The 18,538-nt window shown below is 31.5% G+C and overlaps 5 protein-coding genes across 5 annotated transcripts in view; 2 read left to right on the top strand and 3 right to left on the bottom strand.

The window, feature by feature from the left end:
* Positions 1–1,419: 1,419 nt before the first annotated feature.
* On the bottom strand, positions 1,420–4,865 carry Rev1 (Rev1 DNA directed polymerase). Its single transcript, XM_065506148.1, has 4 exons — positions 4,745–4,865; positions 3,791–4,685; positions 3,251–3,725; positions 1,420–3,193 (listed from the first exon to the last, which is right to left on the bottom strand). Exons 1-4 carry the CDS (start codon positions 4,784–4,786, stop codon positions 1,438–1,440), a joined length of 3,168 nt encoding a protein of 1,055 aa, XP_065362220.1. The 5' UTR covers positions 4,787–4,865; the 3' UTR covers positions 1,420–1,437.
* A 755-nt stretch (positions 4,866–5,620) lies between these two features.
* Positions 5,621–8,032, top strand: GluRS-m (putative glutamate--tRNA ligase, mitochondrial). Its single transcript, XM_065502845.1, has 9 exons — positions 5,621–5,728; positions 5,786–6,023; positions 6,081–6,491; positions 6,550–6,657; positions 6,720–6,837; positions 6,901–7,061; positions 7,354–7,502; positions 7,559–7,707; positions 7,770–8,032. Exons 1-9 carry the CDS (start codon positions 5,623–5,625, stop codon positions 7,893–7,895), a joined length of 1,566 nt encoding a protein of 521 aa, XP_065358917.1. The 5' UTR covers positions 5,621–5,622; the 3' UTR covers positions 7,896–8,032.
* TyrRS (Tyrosyl-tRNA synthetase) lies at positions 7,939–10,710 on the bottom strand. Its single transcript, XM_065502844.1, has 4 exons — positions 10,399–10,710; positions 8,838–9,643; positions 8,441–8,767; positions 7,939–8,381 (listed from the first exon to the last, which is right to left on the bottom strand). Exons 1-4 carry the CDS (start codon positions 10,597–10,599, stop codon positions 8,135–8,137), a joined length of 1,581 nt encoding a protein of 526 aa, XP_065358916.1. The 5' UTR covers positions 10,600–10,710; the 3' UTR covers positions 7,939–8,134.
* Positions 10,711–12,326: 1,616 nt separating this feature from the next.
* The window catches only part of LOC135953297 (elongation factor-like GTPase 1), a 328,020-nt gene continuing 321,808 nt past the window's right edge, over positions 12,327–18,538 (top strand). The window contains exons 1-2 of the mRNA XM_065503116.1: positions 12,327–13,361; positions 17,888–18,530. Coding sequence (XP_065359188.1) covers positions 12,443–13,361; positions 17,888–18,530 — 1,562 coding nt within the window. The 5' untranslated portion in view covers positions 12,327–12,442. The remainder of the gene's footprint in view (positions 13,362–17,887; positions 18,531–18,538) is intronic.
* LOC135953299 (uncharacterized protein C3orf38 homolog) lies at positions 14,026–15,196 on the bottom strand. The gene is made up of 2 exons (XM_065503118.1): positions 15,003–15,196; positions 14,026–14,946 (listed from the first exon to the last, which is right to left on the bottom strand). The coding sequence occupies exons 1-2, from the start codon at positions 15,130–15,132 to the stop codon at positions 14,150–14,152; spliced, it is 927 nt and encodes a 308-aa protein (XP_065359190.1). The 5' UTR covers positions 15,133–15,196; the 3' UTR covers positions 14,026–14,149.

Genomic DNA, 18,538 nt, shown 5'->3' with positions numbered 1-18,538 from the left:
AAAAAAGTTTCTAAACCACTGTGCAAGGATACCAAGGACAGTCATTGTTGAAAATCTAAAAAATTAAGCATCTAAACTGTAAAATAATTTAATCATTGTAGACCTGTGTTATTGTGTTTTTCCATTTGGACCACTATTTACCGACTTTTAGGTTATTCCAAGTTGTTTATTTTAATATAGATTTTATTACTTGACATTATAAACTGCTACGCCTTTTCCTAATAAACTTGTTTTACTTATTAAAAAGGAGGAAAAATAACAAAAATAAATTCAAAAGACCATAATAACTTAAACGATTTATCATTTTCCTATTAGTTTTGAAGCACCACACAAGCACATACATATAAACATATGAATATGCATGCAAATTGTATTTATCATACAAGTTTGGGAGACTGCGTTAAATGTGGGCTTACTTCCGTTTGATGTGGCGTGATAAAACTAATTACAAAAACCTTTAAATAAGTTTTCATATAAAGAGTAAGTTGATCGTAACAAGACAACTACCTAACTATCTACAAACATACAAGCGTATAAGTAACTACATACATATACATATCTACAATAACATCTTTCATGATCATCACAAACTATCAAAGGTGGCTTTAAGAGGCGACAATGCATTTAATAATAAATGAATGATGATGATATTTTATGTTCAAAATACAACAGAGATAACAAGCTGCTGGAGATTGATGATGATTTTAGTTAGACATTTTTTTTTTCTTTTTGCTTTCATTTGTTTCCTTGGATACCAGAAAAGCAGATGTTTTTCTTGCATATAAAGATTAATATTGTTTTAAAAATAAATCTTTTAATTATGAGTGAAAAAAAAAGTTGGAAATTTTTTTCTTGATTTTAAATAAATTTGAATCTTGCAAGGTCAGTCATTATGATAAAAGAAGGAGAACAATTTAGTTCTGTTAATAACTGATATCGAAAATATAGAAATTCGGATATTTTTTATTTTACAATAGATTTATGTGATTATGAATTAAAAATTATTTTCTTTTGGAAACAGGATATTGAACCAACAAATCTTAAACAATATCCTTTAAGCAAGGTTAATTTAAAATACATATCCCTAAATGATACCATAAAATGTTTCTTAAAAATATCGTATTATTTTCAAAGTATACTTTTAGGAGCGACAAATAAATATTGCTTTCATAAGCTTTGTTTGTGTTTAAAAACAATTTGTAAGTTCCACCATAAGGCATTTGAAGTTTTTGTAGCAGAATGTTTTTTTTTGATAAGTGACTGATTTCTAATATGATATAAAAAATGATAAAAATCTGGCTAACAGTTCTAAAGTTATTAACAGTTTTACTTTAGGTATCTTAGACATTTCCGAAATACAATTAGAATACAATTAGAAACTTCTGAAAAACAACAGATAATGGTGTAGTGGTAAAAATTTTAATTTTTATTGCCTTTTTAAAATTTACATTTATCACATTTCAATTTCACTGGCATATACAACTTCCTGCCATCATAAACTTCCAGCATTTCCATTTGTACTGCTTCCAATATCATCTTAAAAGCCAAATGCCAACAACAATCATTTTCGGAATATTTCTGTTGTTTTATCAAGCGACCCAAATACAACAGAGACTCATATAGTTTATCCAACTCTTTCGCTCTTACTAATTCTCGAGCATTGCAGCACATTAAGTCTACATCATAGTTTTCAGGTACATCACAGCTTTGCAGCCAGGACAAAAGTAATTCTATACAATTGTTTTGGGTGAAAATATTATCGGAACTTATATCACTTGCTGCTAAGGAATTTTGATTATTCTGCTTTGTTACCGTATAATGATTATCACTGGGCGGGGGAGTTACTGGTCTATAACTTTGTTCATGTTCCCTAGATTGTTTTTGCAATTGAAGTTGTTGTTCAATTTCAGCTCTCAACTCAGGTGGTAGAGCGGCCAAAAACTCTGGATCAACATCCATAGTTTGCTCTTGATTTGTTTCAGTTTTTTGTTGTAACTTCTTGTGTCGTTTTTGTTGGGCAGCCTTTGATGTGGAGGGTAAGAAATCACTTTCGTTTAATAAACTTTGATTTGTGTTTTTATTCGCAGCTGGTTTTTTATCTATATCTGGTTTGTTCGTCTTATTAGTTGCTTTTCTTCTTTCTCTTAGAATTTCCTCTCTTATATCCAAAGGTAAAGCATTAAATACTTCAGGATCTATATCCTCTGGTATATCTTGTTCATTGTTATTTGTACTTTGTTGTGCCTGTTTGGCTGCTGCCGTTTTTAACATACCCATTATATTGGGCTTGATTTTGGACTCCTTATTACTGCCAGCAGCTTTTGGACGTCCCCGTTTGGTTCCTACAGTTTTCATGGCATCAGGACTTTTCTTAGCTTCAGGACTTTTATTACGCTGTTGATCGCTATTCAACATGTCAGTTTTTATTGCTGGCTCTTTAAATACTTTGTCTTCTGTTTTATTATCTTGTGCTTTAGCTTCTTTTTGTTTTTCCTTTACCTTAGAAAACATATTCTTTATTATATTCTCTTTGGGTTTTTCCTGCTGTTCCGTAGGATCATCTAATTTCGTTAACTGTATTCCTATGCCTCTCAGTTCATGAGGTGGCAAATTTAAAGCCTTCATGGTTGTTAATATGCAACGTGTTATTGTTTCTAAATCATTAGTAAACTCCGATAAAGACACCGATTTGGTAATATGGTCACACACGCCGTGACCCATGAATTTTGAAGTTTCAACAGGTGCTTCTTTGGCTCTTACCATTAGTTTAAGAGTAACGCATTTTGTTTTTCTCTTAATATCCTTCAAGCGATTGTGCACTTCTTCACACAATTGTTTGAGAAAGGTTTCCAATTCAGCATAGGTTTTGAAACGTATGCCGTAATTGACCTCTGCCGAAACAGATTTACGTATTTGACCATAAGTTAAACCTCTTTGATCAATGCCCCGACAAAATTGATACAAAGTTTCACCGAATTTTTTACCCAACAACATTTGTAAACGCGGCAATGTTGCTTTCTGTAAATCACCACAAGTAATTAGATTGGCATCTTTTAAAGTATAGGCCGTACTACTGCCTACTCCGGGCAAATCTTGTATGGGTATTTCCGACATATACGCCTCCACATTTTCGCATTGTAAATAATATTGGCCATCGGGTTTGGCTTTCTTGGTGGCCATTCTGGCTTGTAATCTACCAGAAAATTCAGCAATTAGAATACATTTTTAAAAATCTTTAAAAGAACCTTACTTATTTGCTCCTATACCCGCCGAACAAGGACACTGTGTTTTCTCCCTTACTTCTTCTCGTATGGACTTTACGAAATCCATTACATCCACCTTTAGCTCCTCTAAAACTTCTGTTAAATCCACAAACATTTCATCGCAACTAACAGCTTCTATATTTAAAGTATACTGGGCAATAGTATTGTATAAGGTAAAGGCCACTTCCCTGTAACCCTCAAAATCATATTGTATGGTCTTAAGTTCTGGACACAGTTTCAGAGCTTGGCCCACAAACATGCCATTGCGTATACCTTTGGCACGAGCTTCATACGATGCACATGCAATTTCTGATAGAGACATTTTATTTTCGAAACCACCACGCACTTTATCAGAGAGAATGTTATTGTGCAGATGTTGCTCAAAGCGTTTGGCAAATAATTCCATTTCGGCATGTCGATCAGCATTAGGATGAACGGGTACTTCGGTGGCCGACGAGCCACCTATTGGGAGCAAATGAAATAAACAATTTCAAAAATTTTTCTTATTCAAACATTTCAAGTCATACCTTTAGAATGTGTTACAGCCACCGGATGGCCTTTTAAATGGGGATGTGTTCGCAAACCAACCGAAACGAAAAAACAATCCATATCAATATGCATGACACAAGATTTCTGGCGTGACATTTTGAATGGTTCAACTTCAGCAACATTGTTCAATTGTAAACGTTTTTTCAAGTCCTGCCTTGCAGGGAAACCATTCGAGCCATGCTGTTCCCGTAACTCACTAACATATTGTTTAAATCCAGCACCTAAAGTGGCTATATGATGTAAACGTGAATTATTATAAAATTCACTTAGAAATTTGGGATCAACAGCTGTACGAGCCACATTCGAAGAATTTGCAGAACTAGCATTTAAAGAAACATCTTTTTTTGAAATTGTGCTATCCGCTGATGTAGGTAAACTTTGCCTCATTTTAGCATTTAAATCTTGTAAACCAGTATTTATACTTTTCAAATTATCTTGCAATTGCTTGTCCACCTCATTTGTATTACTTATCACACTTACATTCGGCTCCTCTTTTTTCTTCATAATAAAACTAATACTGGGTTGGGATTTCTTTTGATTTGTATACAACAAATATTTAGTATAATCTATGATTTTTTCTTCCTTTATACAATCCACCACCCACTGAGGACTTATAATTTTGCTGGTATTCATGTTGCGAACCTTAACATCGGGTAAATTGGAGGCGATAATGTAAGTAGTGTGTGACCTCTCATAATGATGGAAAATACCTCCATGTATCATCATAATACGTTTAAGTTCATCGGCCGACGGATCGGTGTGGCCATTGACAAATATGGATATACCCGCAAATATATCAGTTTTCTTATAGGGATTACTGGCTGCACTAAACTGTTCCTCCAGTTTGGTAATTTTGGCGTCCATATAACCGCCCTAAATGTTAAATAATTTATATGATAATCATGATTTTTGAGTGAATAACAACTATTTACCCATTCTTCAAAGCCATTATTCATGGCTACAGGCCTTTTCATGGAATCTTGGACAAATTCTTATCAAAATTGTGAAATAAACATAAAACCCGGGAAAATTACTTCTGTTTTGTTTTTTACAATTTGTAAACAAAGCATGCATTGTGATTTAATAATATACCATGTTATTGTAACTATTGTTTGTGAATGAAAATAAATTATAATTCACAATAGTCAGTAGTGTACTTTAGTCGTTAAATTGTCTAAAAATATATAACGTATTAGAGTGAAATTTTAATTTTTTAATTTTGGACACAAATTCGAAATTGATACGTTTTTAGTTTTAATAAATAAAAACATCTTTCCACCAACTTATATATCTATAGAAATTAAAAAAGCTTTAAATGAAGCTAAATATAAAATTTTGGGGATGTATTTCAGTAAAGAATGGCTGACATTTTTTAATTCTGAATTAAGATTTTAATGAATTAATCTCAAATTTAATTAATTAATCCCAAAACTTCTCTGATAATGGGTCAAAATCGAGAACACTATATTAAACTTAACCAAAAAAAATTTCGAAAACATAATTTGTTATACTTGTTTTTAATAATACAATGCAGCAGTACCTTAGATTTCGGGAAATATTTACAAATGATTTTTCATAAAATAAAAATTTGTCGCAATTAATATTGATTGCTTGCTCAAAATTGTTTAATTCACATTGATATGACTATTGTGAATCAACATATACTCACAATTAACTGTTCCCAGTCAGATATTATGTCAGCTGTATAATGTAAACAAAAAATAAGGTTAATTTCAAAAAGTGCAAATAGAAGAAATTTTAATAAAACCTAGACAATATAACAAACTATAAATAAAAGTTATAACTAAAAATGCATTTGATAAAAAGAATTATAAATAAAAGCTCCCCACATATTTTTATTATTAAAAGACTTTCCTCATCCGAAGTAAGAGTGCGTTTTGCTCCAAGTCCTACTGGTATGTTATTGTATTACTTTAAAACATAATTAACTGAAATAATAAATTCCATTGCAGGTTATTTACATTTAGGAGGTCTACGTACAGCATTGTACAACTATTTATATGCTAAAAATCAAAATGGTAAATTTTTACTGCGTATAGAAGACACTGATCAAACACGTTTAGTGCCCGGTGCCATGGAAGCTTTAATAGAAGATTTACAATGGGCTGGTATAGATATAGATGAAGGTCCTGGTAAATTTGGTGGTAATTATGGTCCTTATATACAAAGTCAAAGGACTAAAATATACCTGTAAGTATAAGAATTTTATTTAAAAACAACAAAACGAATAAAATTAATAATTTTTAGTGATTCAGTGAAAACCTTATTGGACAATGGTACTGCCTATCGCTGTTTTTGCACTGAACGCCGTTTGGACCTGCTACGCAAAGAAGCTGTTCGAGCTCGTCAAATACCCAAATATGATAATAAATGTCGCCATCTTACAGAGAAACAAATCAATGAACATTTGGCCAAACAAACTCCCTTTTGTATACGCTTCAAACTCGACGATTACGAGGAACCTATTAACGATTTAATTTATGGCTCTGTTCATCACAATGTAAGTGACAATGAGGGAGATCCTGTTATAATTAAAACTGACCAGTTTCCCACTTATCATTTTGCTAATGTGGTGGATGATCATTTAATGGCTGTGACACATGTTTTTCGTGGCGTTGAGTGGCAAATTTCTACCACAAAGCACTTGTTATTATATAAGTAAGAAAACTAATTTTTATCTACATCATGCTTAAAAACTAATTTTAGTAATTTTTAGAGCCTTTGGTTGGCAACCACCTAAATTTGGTCATTTACCGCTTTTAGTCAATGCCGATGGCACAAAGTTAAGTAAACGTCAGGGTGATATTGGTATTAAACATTTTAGGTAAGTTTTGCCAACATATGACATATTGAAACTTTAGCTTAATGTTAATATTACTTTGGTAGAGATAAAGGTTATTTCCCTACGTCTCTGGTTAATTACGTGGTCTCAGCTGGTGGTGGCTTTCCCCATGAACAGTTTAGTAAACCAAAGGTGTATAGTATGTCAGAACTTTCAGAAAAGGTTTGTACTAGTAAAATATTTTTAAAAATAGGTTTTTTATAAATTCTTTTTTTTTGCCTTTAGTTTAATATTGAAAAAGTAAATTCTCATCCTAGCCGATTAAATCCCCTAGTATTGGATGATTTCAATCGTTTGCATATCATTAAATTATTAGAATCGGAGACTTCCAAAACGGCGCTAGTGGAGAATGTTACAAATTTAATCAAGGAAACATATCCCAATGAGTAAGTATTTTAAGTTGTTATAATTTTTAAAGTAGAATGAAACAAAAAGAAAAAAATCGAGTTGACTTAAATCAAACTGAAATTTTAACCAGATCAATACATAACAATACTAAATACTTTTTTATATTTAGAAAAAAACAAAAATATAAATACATTTAATGGAACTTAAATATATCAGACCTATTATGAGTAACAATTCCGCTGGAAATTTTTCCCTTTTCCCATTCACTATGATTTAAAATATGATAAAAAATTACCAAATCTTTAAGAGTATATTTATGTTTTATTTTAGATCGAACCTAGATTTAAATACCAATCATATAAGAAGTGTTTTGCAATGGTCAGCTCAGCGTTTAACTTTCGTTAAAGATTTAACATCGCCAAAATTAAGTTTCCTATGGGTCAAACCTACAAATTTCAATCAAAAGGATTTAACTACAGGTAATAAATTAAAAATGTTTCAATATCTATATATTTAAAATATATTTATTTTGCAGATCAACTTGAAACCCTAGTTAAAATCATAACAAAGGCTGAGTTTAATAAGGATAATTTGAATAACGTTTTAAAAGATTTTAGTAAACAGGAAAATATAAAATTCCCAGTTCTAATGAAATGTTTACGATCAGCTTTAAGTGGTTTAAAAGTGAGTGACAATAATGTTTACAATGAAATAATAGTTGTCAAAATACTTATATCTAATTTTAGGAAGGACCAGGCGTAGCCGAAATGATGGAAATCTTGGGACAACAAGTAGTAGTACAAAGATTAAAAGATGTTTTAGAAAATGGAACTAAAACAAGTGAAACCAAAAAAGCTGAAAATGCAGCGTAATGTTACTTCATTAGTAAGTTAATTTGTAAATAAAACGCTAAAATTGTAAAGTTTAAATGTTGAGGCAGTTATAATTTATTGTGTTTAAACTTTAAGCCGTTCACACCAAAAATAAAAAAAATAAACAAAAAAAAAAACAAATATCAAAATGTGTTTCATAAGAGGCGTTTTAAATAAATAAAAGAATGTGGTAAATAAACTAAATGCCTTTGTTCATAATATCGCGTTACTAAAATCATCTATTTAATGCAACAATTGGCTAATTTGCTGGAAAGTTTTTCGCCTTCAGGAGTCAATAAGAAATTATCCTTCCATACAGCCACACCCTCGCCATTTGTCTTGAAGTCAGCCGAAAGTTTTTCCCAAACTTTCTTTTTGGGATTCAATTGTTCATCAGGTTGGCCACTGTAGCCTTCAAAGGCCAAACGGCTACCAGCAGCTGCATTGGCAGGAACAATAATGGGCTCTACCACAGTATGATCCTCACTACAAATAAAAATAAATTTAGCTTTTTCAAAGTAACTACAATAATAAAAAGAACTTACTTTGAAGTACATAAAACCATGCCTTCGGACAGAATACCACGCATTTTGGAGGGCTTGAGATTACACAAAACAGCTACCAAACGTTGGTCGAGTTCTTCGACGGTAACAAATTTCACCAAACCACTGATAATAGTACGGGGTTCAGCTTCAGCCAAGTCAATCTTTAAGACATACAAAGTATCAGCATCAGGATGACGCTGTACCTCAATCACCTTGCCCACACGTATATCCAAGCGGTGGGGTCCCTCTTCCTCGGGAGCTGCAGCATTGGCGGCATTGCCACCTTTAATTTTAGCTGGTGGTGGATAAGCAGCAGCACTGAGTTTTCTAAAAATGTAACAAAATAAAGAATTAGATGTAACATTTATATTAATACATAAATTCCATTACTACTTACTGTAATTCTGGTGTTTCGAAAGCTTTTCTAATTGGTTCCAGTAATTTATTGATATATTTCTCTACAGATGCTTTAAGATCAGCAGGATGCAATTTTTGATCAGCAAAATACTGCTCTAAATCAGCAAAATTATTGAATGTAACGTCGCCACCATTTTCAGCCGCACGATGTATTTCAAAACCTTCACCATCTTTGAACAAGGAGAACAACACATGTTTGACGAATGACAGCAAACCATTGTCAGCGATATTGCCGGGTTCACAGAAAGCCTTCTTCAACTTCTTCTTGACATTGGAGGGCGAATCCAACAGATCAATCTTAGAATCTTCTTCTGAAGAAGACATCTTACCACCAGCCAAACCAGGAACCATAGGATTCATGAAATGTATACGTTTCTCATAGCCCAACTGGGGCAAATATTTCTCAGAGAATGTAAAGATTTTTCTTTGATCGACGCCACCAAATTGAGCATCAACTTTGAGGTATTCCTCATCCAAGGCTTGCAAACCGGGATAGAGTAAACCGGATAGGAGAGGATATTCAACTTGTTTAACAACTTCAGCACCTGCCTTTCTGGCATCGTGTTGCGTAACCACTGAACTTAGTTTGTAAACATCTAGAGTGTATTCCTTGGAGAGTTGGTAGTCGGTACCCTTTACGAATTTCAATTTATCTAGAGGAACACCAATGGACGACAGCATGGCTTTAATGACGGCTTCATAGTATTGGGTACGTAATTGCAAGAGAGTCCATGGTGCTTTCATATTATCCAAATAAGCATGAAGATCGGCAAAAAGAATGGTGACCTTGAAATGAAAAATACACACTTCTATTAGAAATTAAATTTCAGAAAATAGAATTTAAATGATCAAGATCGCAAAATCGGTCCTATCCTAAAATAACTAGTAATAAAGTTCATAGGTAAAGGTAACAAATTAACATTAAATTTCTTCAAAAGGATTTCTTATGCTGTTGATTGTAGCGTTCACTCACTCACCTTTTAGTACACCAAGTATTCAAATTAAATATAACAATTCTTATTAGAAATGAAATCTCAGAAAATATAATTTAAATGATCAAGGTCCATTCATAAAATTACTAATAATAAAGTTCTTCTCTAAAGGTAATAAATTAACATGCATTTTATTCAAAAATGTTACTTGTGCTGTTGATTGTAGCGCCCAAAATCATCGCATAATACCCACCTTTTAGTACACCAAAGTATTCGAAACAAATTGCGAATTGGTTACGCATTTGAAATTTGGTATTTCCTTTGCAGATATTTTATTGATTTACGAATAAACTAAACAATAACTTTTATGTTAATTCTGCGTATTATGTTTACTTATTTACTTTCTTAAATTCCTAGAAATAAAGCATTTGTTTACAATTGTAGTGCCACATTCAATAGTGTGTACCTACAAATGTGTTAATTAATTGCTTCAAAATACCAACAATGATTAATATCTTAAAATTAAAATAACCCTAAATGCTGTGTACAAGGACTAACTGGTAATAGATTAACCGATTTTAAAAAATATTCTGAAATTTAAAGTCTTACCTCACATCCTGCTTTCAAAAAGTCAGCAATTTTCGACATGGGCACAAAATAGGCCACATGAGGTTTACCGGTGGTGGCAGTACCCCAATAGATTTTCAAATCACGTTCCTTAAGTACGGCATTGAGTTTATCTTCACCCAAAGTTTCTTGCAGGTTACGGGTGATCAATTCCTTTTTCTGTTCGGGAGTTAACGAAGTCATTTTGTTTACTTATTCCTCGCACACACACCAATTGCACAAAATAGCTTTCGAAAACGTGGACAATTTCGATGGAAAGAAGTGACTAAATGCAGATAAACGTCATCTATGAGCAGAGATGTCTTGTGTCCAATTAGAAAATGTCAAACTATTGTGAATGAACACAACAGCTGTTTCATGTAATCAAAAGTGCTTGAGTGGGAAGAAAACAAATTGAGAAAATTAACAAGAAATTAATTAAAAAAATAAAAGATAATTACAGATTAGCTTTTGTTTTTATAATTTTTTTAACTAATACATTTTCATGATTTAGCTTTTTGACAACAGACTTTTCTGGTAAAAAAACGTATAATTCAAGATACTCGTACCATACACCACAACATATAGGATAGCATTCTAAATAAAAAAACCTTACATTTTTGTAGAAATTATATTAACTATAATACATAAGAACATTATTAATTAAATACTAACCCCCATATTCATAAAAAATTATTATTTTATTTATTTATTTACATGATATTAAAACTTATATTAATATAAGACTAATATTAAAAAGTTAGCGAGAGCAACGAAGGCTATCAGCTAATTATATTAAGTACGAATTAGATTTTTTTATTTATTTTTAAAATGTAGTTAAAAATAGCGTTGATGTTATCATTTGATGTTTCCTTAAGAAGATTGAGACAATTGTTTGATAGGTATTTGAATTGAAGACTACTTAGATAGGGACAAGTCGAGAGAAGGTGTTTGACTGATATTGTGGAGCCACAAAAGCAAAATATCCATACAAAATTTGATTTTAAAACGTTGTTTAAATTTAAAAATTGTTTATGAATAAGGCCTTAAAAATAGAAAACAAACTAAAAAGTATTCATTATTATGACATTGGCAAAACAATAGAAACTTTGGTTATAATATTAGAAAAACTGAGTGGCCCATTTAGTCATTCAGTATTTTGTTGGATATAACTTGTTTTGTAGTACTGCTTCACAAAGACGATGAATTGAACCAATTAAATAATGAATCATTTCCTTTTAAATACTTTCACATTCCCTTTAAACAGTAATCTGATAAAGCTTCCTTCGTGGTAAAATTTCGAGCAGGCATTTTGTGATTTTCAATATGGTCTACTTATTATTTGAATATTTATCACAGATAGTAAAATTAATAAAAAAATGTATTTAAAATTAAATCCAATAAATCAGTCCCGCCATAAAAGTAGCGTCTTTGCTTAGCCAACTCTAATGTTAGCATGTTAAAAAATCAAGTACTTAAATAAGACCATTCGCATAGTAATTTATTTATGTTTTCATCCTTTCAAATAATTATCCTATTATTATATAATCAGGATTTTTCGTAAATCCATAGATAGTACTCTTGTAAATTATTTGTAAAACAAATAAAAACTACTTTGGTTAAAAAATTTTCTTCGACAGAGTTCAAGAAATTTTGAATATATAATGAAAATTATTTCCTATGTCTTTATATAAACAGGACAATAAACAATTATATATTTTGAAAATAACAGTTTATCAACTTAACAGCAATGAAAAATCTGTTCCCACGAGTTTTGTTTACAGTTCATTGTGAATGATTACCAATTAGATTCAATTTCACAATATAAACAAAAAACAGCTGATACAATATAATTTCATGAACAGTCGTAAACAAAACAGTTTCACACGTGCGGTACGTACAATCAGACTATAAGTAAAGTTTGTGTTTTAAGTTTACAATTCGCGTCCGTTGAAGACGTTTGTTTATTAGTTTCGCGCCTTTTTTCGTGAGTGTTTTTGTATTTCCTTTTATCCTTAAATAAGTGTTAAAATAAACGTTTTTAAAAATGCCAATCGTCGATACCGAGGATTTAGTAAATTTACAAAAAAATATCGAACGCGTGCGCAATATTTGTATATTGGCTCATGTTGATCATGGCAAAACTACGTTGGCCGACTCGCTAGTGGCCAGTAATGGAATTATCTCCCAACGCATGGCGGGAAAATTACGTTATTTGGATAATCGTGAAGATGAACAGGAGCGTGGTATAACCATGAAGAGCAGTAGTATTTCGTTGTTCTATCAAAGTGTAGCTGATCATAAGAACTTTCTGGTGAATTTAATAGATTCACCTGGGCATGTTGACTTCTCCAGTGAAGTTTCTACGGCGGTGAGATTGTGTGATGGCGCCATTGTTGTGGTAGATGTTGTTGAAGGTGTATGCCCACAGACTAGAGCCTGTTTGCAACAAGTTTATGTGGAGCAATTAAAACCAGTATTGGTTTTAAATAAAATCGATCGTCTTATTATGGAGAAACAAATGACACCTTTGGATGCCTATTTTCATATTACACAAGTACTGGAACAAGTCAATGCCGTTTTGGGCGGCATATTTGCTTCGGATGTCTTAGGCAAAGAGGATATTACGCATAAGGATAATTATGAATCCGCTTTGGAAGACAGTGATGATTCAAATTTGTATTTTTCTCCAGCATTGGGTAATGTTGTATTCTGCTCAGCCTATGATGGTTGGGCTTTTGGTGTCAAAGATTTTGCTGCCACTTATGCCGAGAAATTGGAAATGTCTGCCGAAGACTTGGAACAGGTGTTGTGGGGTGATTTTTTCTACAATGCTAAGAAGAAATGTGCCATTGCTGGTGCCCAAGAGAAGGCTAAGAAGCCTATGTTTGTACAGTTTGTATTGGAAAACATTTGGAGTTTGTATGACACCATTGCTGTGCGCAAGGATAAAGATAAAATACCAGGTAAGGGAAAGAGTAACATTTTTGGTTAAAAAAATCTTATTAGAAAAGTTCTGTAGTTCTGTTATTTTGTAGAATTCTTATTTGAAATTAAATTTATTTAAAATCAATTAGACAAAAAGGCTTTATATAGGCTTTACGGCAGTATTTTATAAAATACACACATATTGCGTCAAGAACAGTGGCCTATGAGAAACATTAACAAGTTTGGAGTATCGTTGAAACAGAATTCAGATGGATTGTATATAATTTGGGTTTCGAAATAAGAAAAGTCTGTGGCTTATATCTGTAGACCATGTGAATCTAAAATCTTAGGTTACTAATAATTAATTTCTTAAAGTTACAATCAGTTAAATGTTGAAAATTTGCATTGCATTTAAATGTCGATGGCTGACTGTTTTCAGTATGTTTCAATCTGTTTTCAGTACTAAGAAATTTATATTTTTTTGTAAATTCTTACTGAAAGCTTTAATAGAATTCTTTATAGAATACAGTTTAATTTGATTTCGAACATTTATTTAAGAATTAATTCTTTCGAACCTTTGTGCTAAACCAATTTTAATATCCAAAGCGATAATCTATAGAATATAGACCAATAAATACCTAAACCTTGATTTTTGTAGAATTTTGAACAAAAATATTCATAAATTAATAAAATAAACATAGATAATTTTTTTAGAAAATTTATTTTTTCTAACCTCAGAAATTTAATTTTATTATATTTTTCACTTTTCATTTATTTACTTAAATAGAGTAATGTTTATACAGAAGTTTATAGAGATTTTAAGCTATTATGTCAATTCACCTTGCGGCACAGGTAATTCCAAAGCCTCCTTTAAAGTGTCACTTTCTTCCAGCGAAGGCATAACTGGTGCTCCTTTACTGCGTAGAATACATTTTATATTTTTCGTTTTCCAATTATTCTCGGCAAATGGATCTCTTAAAAGCCCAAATACACACTCAAATACACCAACGCAATCCTTTTCAGTGTGTAGCGTACCACAGGTCAATACCAAAACCAAACCATGCACATCCATACGACCCTGTACGCCAGCATGTGTAAGATTGGGATTAAAATAAAAACCAAAACGTTCACGGGTTTCCACAAGTGTTTGCAATATACTTTCTGAATCATTACACATATGTTCGTCTATACCATCATTGGCGGTTATTTGCAATAGTAATGAAGCATCCAACCAAAAGTCGTTTAATTTTAAAGTATTTTTGTTATAATTCTCGAAAAACCATTCGGAAAATTTGCGAGCCAACAAGTGTATGGGAAATTCAGAGGGTTCTTGTAAATGTGTAGACGTAGCAGCTGACGATAAATGGTCATTTGTGGAAATTGTATTTTGTTGATTTGAATTGTAGTTTGTTACAGCAGTACAACCATTTTGTGTGTGCATTGAGGCATAACTCTGATACCAATAATCTATAAGTCTTTTAACCAGTTGGGTTTTGGTAAAGTCCGCGGTTAGCGGCACTTTCTTTTTATGTAAATATCTGAAGATAATTTCCTTGGTTATCAGCCGTTTGCTTAAAAGTGTTGTGCAATCCGGTATGTGCAGAAATATACTATCCAAGGCATCTATAAGGAATTACATTCTTTATAAATTTACTAAAAAAAATTCATTATTAACTCACCTAACTCCGTGGGCACGTCTATAGCATTTTTGGTTACACTTTTGGCCAGTTGATATAAAATGGAGATGTTATTTCTTTCCGTTTGTAATAGATCAATAATTCCAATTTTTTCCTGTATTGTATACGACATATTTAAGCATTTTATGATGTTGTTTCGTTTTTGTTGTCCAGTATTTTTTGCGGATATATTTACAAAACATGAGTCAATCGTCAGCTGTTTCATTTTCTCACCCCTTCGAGCTTGTGTATTATCGTTAGTGATGTCATATCTGAAAATAATCGATAGCATTGTTATTGTTGTTACTTTGATAAACAAAACACAGCTGTTTACTAGTATATCTAGTTGGCAACGCATCATTCAAAGCAACCGTTAGCTTTGTTTCAATTAAATTAAATTTGTATCAGTTTCATTGATATTTTGACAAGTAATTGATATATTTTACATTTATTGAAAAAATTAAATATGTACAAAATAAATTATAAAAATATATTTTATTTAGTATTTGTATATAATAAATTCGAAATAATTGTAATAACCTTTACCGCTAAAATACCGCTACCGTTATAATTGTAAATGTAAATTGTATAAATCATTTTAAATTATAAATATGAGTTTATTGAAATCTACAGAACTAATAATCCCATAAAATTTGTTTTATAAACCTTTGATAAATTTAAAAAGTGATATGAATAAGGACTTTCAAATATAATAAATTACTAACTTTACAACTTACCAAATAAATGATTGTTCCATCAATTTATCGGATATAGTCCCGGATTGGTTGCTATTTAAAGAGTTTCATAGACAACCTTAATCAATTGATTAGTATCATCTTTTAAAATGCCTAATGCATCAAATATTTTTCCAGTAATTAGTGGCATAAATGTCCCAATGTTTATACGAGTAGGATCAGTAGGGAGAGAATGTTCCGGATAAATTTCTCGTAGAACCTTAAACATTAGTTCGATCGAAAGAAAGACGATTCTAACTAGGGGGCGGATTTATATGCAAATGCATGTTTTTTCTCGAACGTCCAAATACAATGTAGACTAATTATCTATCCGAATCGCACATTTTGCTGCAAAATGGCATCGATTTGTTAGTGCATATTTTTCAATATTTTATTGATAATGCATATTTTTTTATATTTTACTTCAAAATGCATATTTATATGCATATTATGCCAATTTTTAATAAAAATATAATTTTTTGTCGTTAATGGGCAATACATGTTTCGACAAAATTTTTTTTGTTGAATTTGTTATAGAAATAGCAGTAAATTTTATTGACTAACTTCTTTCGACATCGAGAAAGAAGTTAGTCGATTGAAAATTAGAAGTCAGTAATTGCAAATTATCATTTCAAAACATTTTTCTTCAAAAAAGTTTAGTTTTTTTAAGTATCAAAAATTCATTAAATGTGTCGAAAACATTCATATTTGTTTTCATTTATAAGAGATTTCGTTATCGAAAGATTTTGTAACTTTACCTACACAGTAACCGCTCCTGACAGTCATTTCCAAGCAGTTCTACGAGACTGTCGTAAACTAGTGATTTTGGATAACTTAGAGACAAATACACTACACACTTAACGTTTAAAGTCTCTACACTATAGATTACATTGAGACACTTATGTGACAATTGTCTTTATGCTAGATTACATGGGATGTATAAATTAACCAATTGACGAGATATACATTAAGGTTGGATGCTACTTTACAGCACGATCAAAATATTGATGATTTTAAAGGGAAAGTCACAATATAGAGCTCTTGGCTTTAAACATGTATTTATACCAAGATATTACAAGTAATATAAATATCCATAATTTTTTAGAAGAAAAGTTATGTTAAAAATAGTTTTAAAACTTTAATTGTTTAATTCCTAGTATAATTTAAAGAATTTTAACTGCTGGCAACAGTGTTGTGTATTTTTAAGACATTTCGAAATCCATACTTAATTATTTTATGTTTCTGCTCAAAAATATAAGTGCATATTTTTTAAATTTTTAGGTCATATTTTGATTTTTTTGAAGCATATTTTAGGCGCATATTTTCCAATAATAAATGCATGAAAATCCGCCCCCTAATTATAATTTATATGAAAACCCTTAAGTCCAAGTCCAATCGAAAAGAGGGCGGTTATCTGTGATAACTTAACGATAACGATATTTATATGAAGAACTTAAAATCGGTTGTAGATCCTTAAATATTAGTCCAATCGATAAAAGGACGATTATCTGTGATCACTTATATTTTCCACCAAAATTCGATTTCTATATGAAAAATCTAAAATCGGCTGTAGATCCTTAAATATTAGTCCAATCGATAAAAGGACGATTATCTGTGATCACTTATATTTTCCACCAAAAATCGAGATTTATATGAAAAACCTAAAATCGGCTGTAGATCTTTAAATATTAGTCCAATCGATAAAAGGACGATTATCTGTGATCACTTATATTTTCCTTCAAAAATAGATTTTTATATGAAAAACCTAAAAACGGCTGCAGATCCTTAAATATTAGTTTAATCGATAAAAGGACGATTATCTGTGATCACTTATATTTTCCACCAAAAATAGATATTTATATGAAAAACCTAAAATCGGCGTGTAGATCCTTAAATATTAGTCCAATCGGACGTTATTTAAAATAGTTTGTTTTTGTTTGAAATTTTAAGATTTATAAAATTAACGATTTAAGACATTTGAGGTTTTTTTATATCAATCGATTTCTAATTCTGTCTCCATAACGATAAAATGTTCTTGAGATAAATGACAGTTAAGCCGAAGGATATTTCCATTTTGATAGAAAATAATCTCATCTTAACTTCTAAATGATTTCAAAATACTAATGTATTTCATTTTCATTACATTACAAATAGTTATCGCCGAAAAACTGGGCATTAAACTGTTAGCTCGTGATTTACGGATTGGCGATCCTAAAGCCCAAATAAGAACCGTCTTGGGTCAATGGCTACCCATTGATCGCACAATTTTGGAGATGGTGGTAAAACATGTGCCGGCTCCAAATAGTATAAACGAAGACAGAGCTCAACGTCTGCTCTATCCTGAAAATGTCGATTTAAATACTTATGCCAGCGAATCGTTGGCTCTAAAAGACGTCTTCAGAAAATGTGATGCTCAATCTGAAAATATTATAGTGTTTGTTTCGAAAATGACACCAGTACATATAAAACAACTGCCACAAAATAAACCAAAACGTTTAACCGATCAAGAGCTACAGTCCAGACGTGATGAAGTTCGCAAACGTATTGAAGAACGCAAACAGTTGGCAGCTCAAACTCAAACGGAGGTGGAACGCATTACGACTGGAGTAGAACAAATGTCTACTGAAGAAAAGCAGAAACAAGAGGAGGATGAAAAACAAAAGGCCTTAGATAAAAAGGAGGAAGAAGAAAGGCCTGAATATGTATTTGTGGCCTTTGCCCGAATCTTTAGTGGTACACTGAAAAAAGGCATGAAATTGTATAATCTGGCACCTAAACACGATCCCAGAAATAAAGAGTGAGTGT

This window comes from Calliphora vicina, chromosome 3, assembly GCF_958450345.1.
Source record: "Calliphora vicina chromosome 3, idCalVici1.1, whole genome shotgun sequence".
Lineage (NCBI taxonomy): Eukaryota > Metazoa > Arthropoda > Insecta > Diptera > Calliphoridae > Calliphora > Calliphora vicina.
This window is presented reverse-complemented; position numbering and strand designations above follow the sequence as displayed.

Bases quoted from the DNA above. Each gene is read 5' to 3' on its own strand.
- Rev1 (XM_065506148.1), bottom strand. From the start codon at position 4,786: ATGAAAAGGCCTGTAGCCATGAATAATGGCTTTGAAGAATGG. The intron at 4,686-4,744 runs GTAAATAGTTGT...TTTAACATTTAG, and splicing joins ATAATGGCTTTGAAGAATGG to GGCGGTTATATGGACGCCAA. The intron at 3,194-3,250 runs GTAAGGTTCTTT...ATTTTCTGGTAG, and splicing joins GCGGGTATAGGAGCAAATAA to ATTACAAGCCAGAATGGCCA.
- GluRS-m (XM_065502845.1), top strand. From the start codon at position 5,623: ATGCATTTGATAAAAAGAATTATAAATAAAAGCTCCCCACATATTTTT. The intron at 6,024-6,080 runs GTAAGTATAAGA...AATAATTTTTAG, and splicing joins CAAAGGACTAAAATATACCT to TGATTCAGTGAAAACCTTAT. The intron at 7,062-7,353 runs GTAAGTATTTTA...GTTTTATTTTAG, and splicing joins AAGGAAACATATCCCAATGA to ATCGAACCTAGATTTAAATA.
- TyrRS (XM_065502844.1), bottom strand. From the start codon at position 10,599: ATGACTTCGTTAACTCCCGAACAGAAAAAGGAATTGATCACCCGTAAC. The intron at 9,644-10,398 runs GTAAGACTTTAA...TTTCATTTCAAG, and splicing joins TTTTGAAAGCAGGATGTGAG to GTCACCATTCTTTTTGCCGA. The intron at 8,768-8,837 runs GTAAGTAGTAAT...TTACATTTTTAG, and splicing joins TTCGAAACACCAGAATTACA to AAAACTCAGTGCTGCTGCTT.
- LOC135953299 (XM_065503118.1), bottom strand. From the start codon at position 15,132: ATGTCGTATACAATACAGGAAAAAATTGGAATTATTGATCTATTACAA. The intron at 14,947-15,002 runs GTGAGTTAATAA...AATTCCTTATAG, and splicing joins AGACGTGCCCACGGAGTTAG to ATGCCTTGGATAGTATATTT.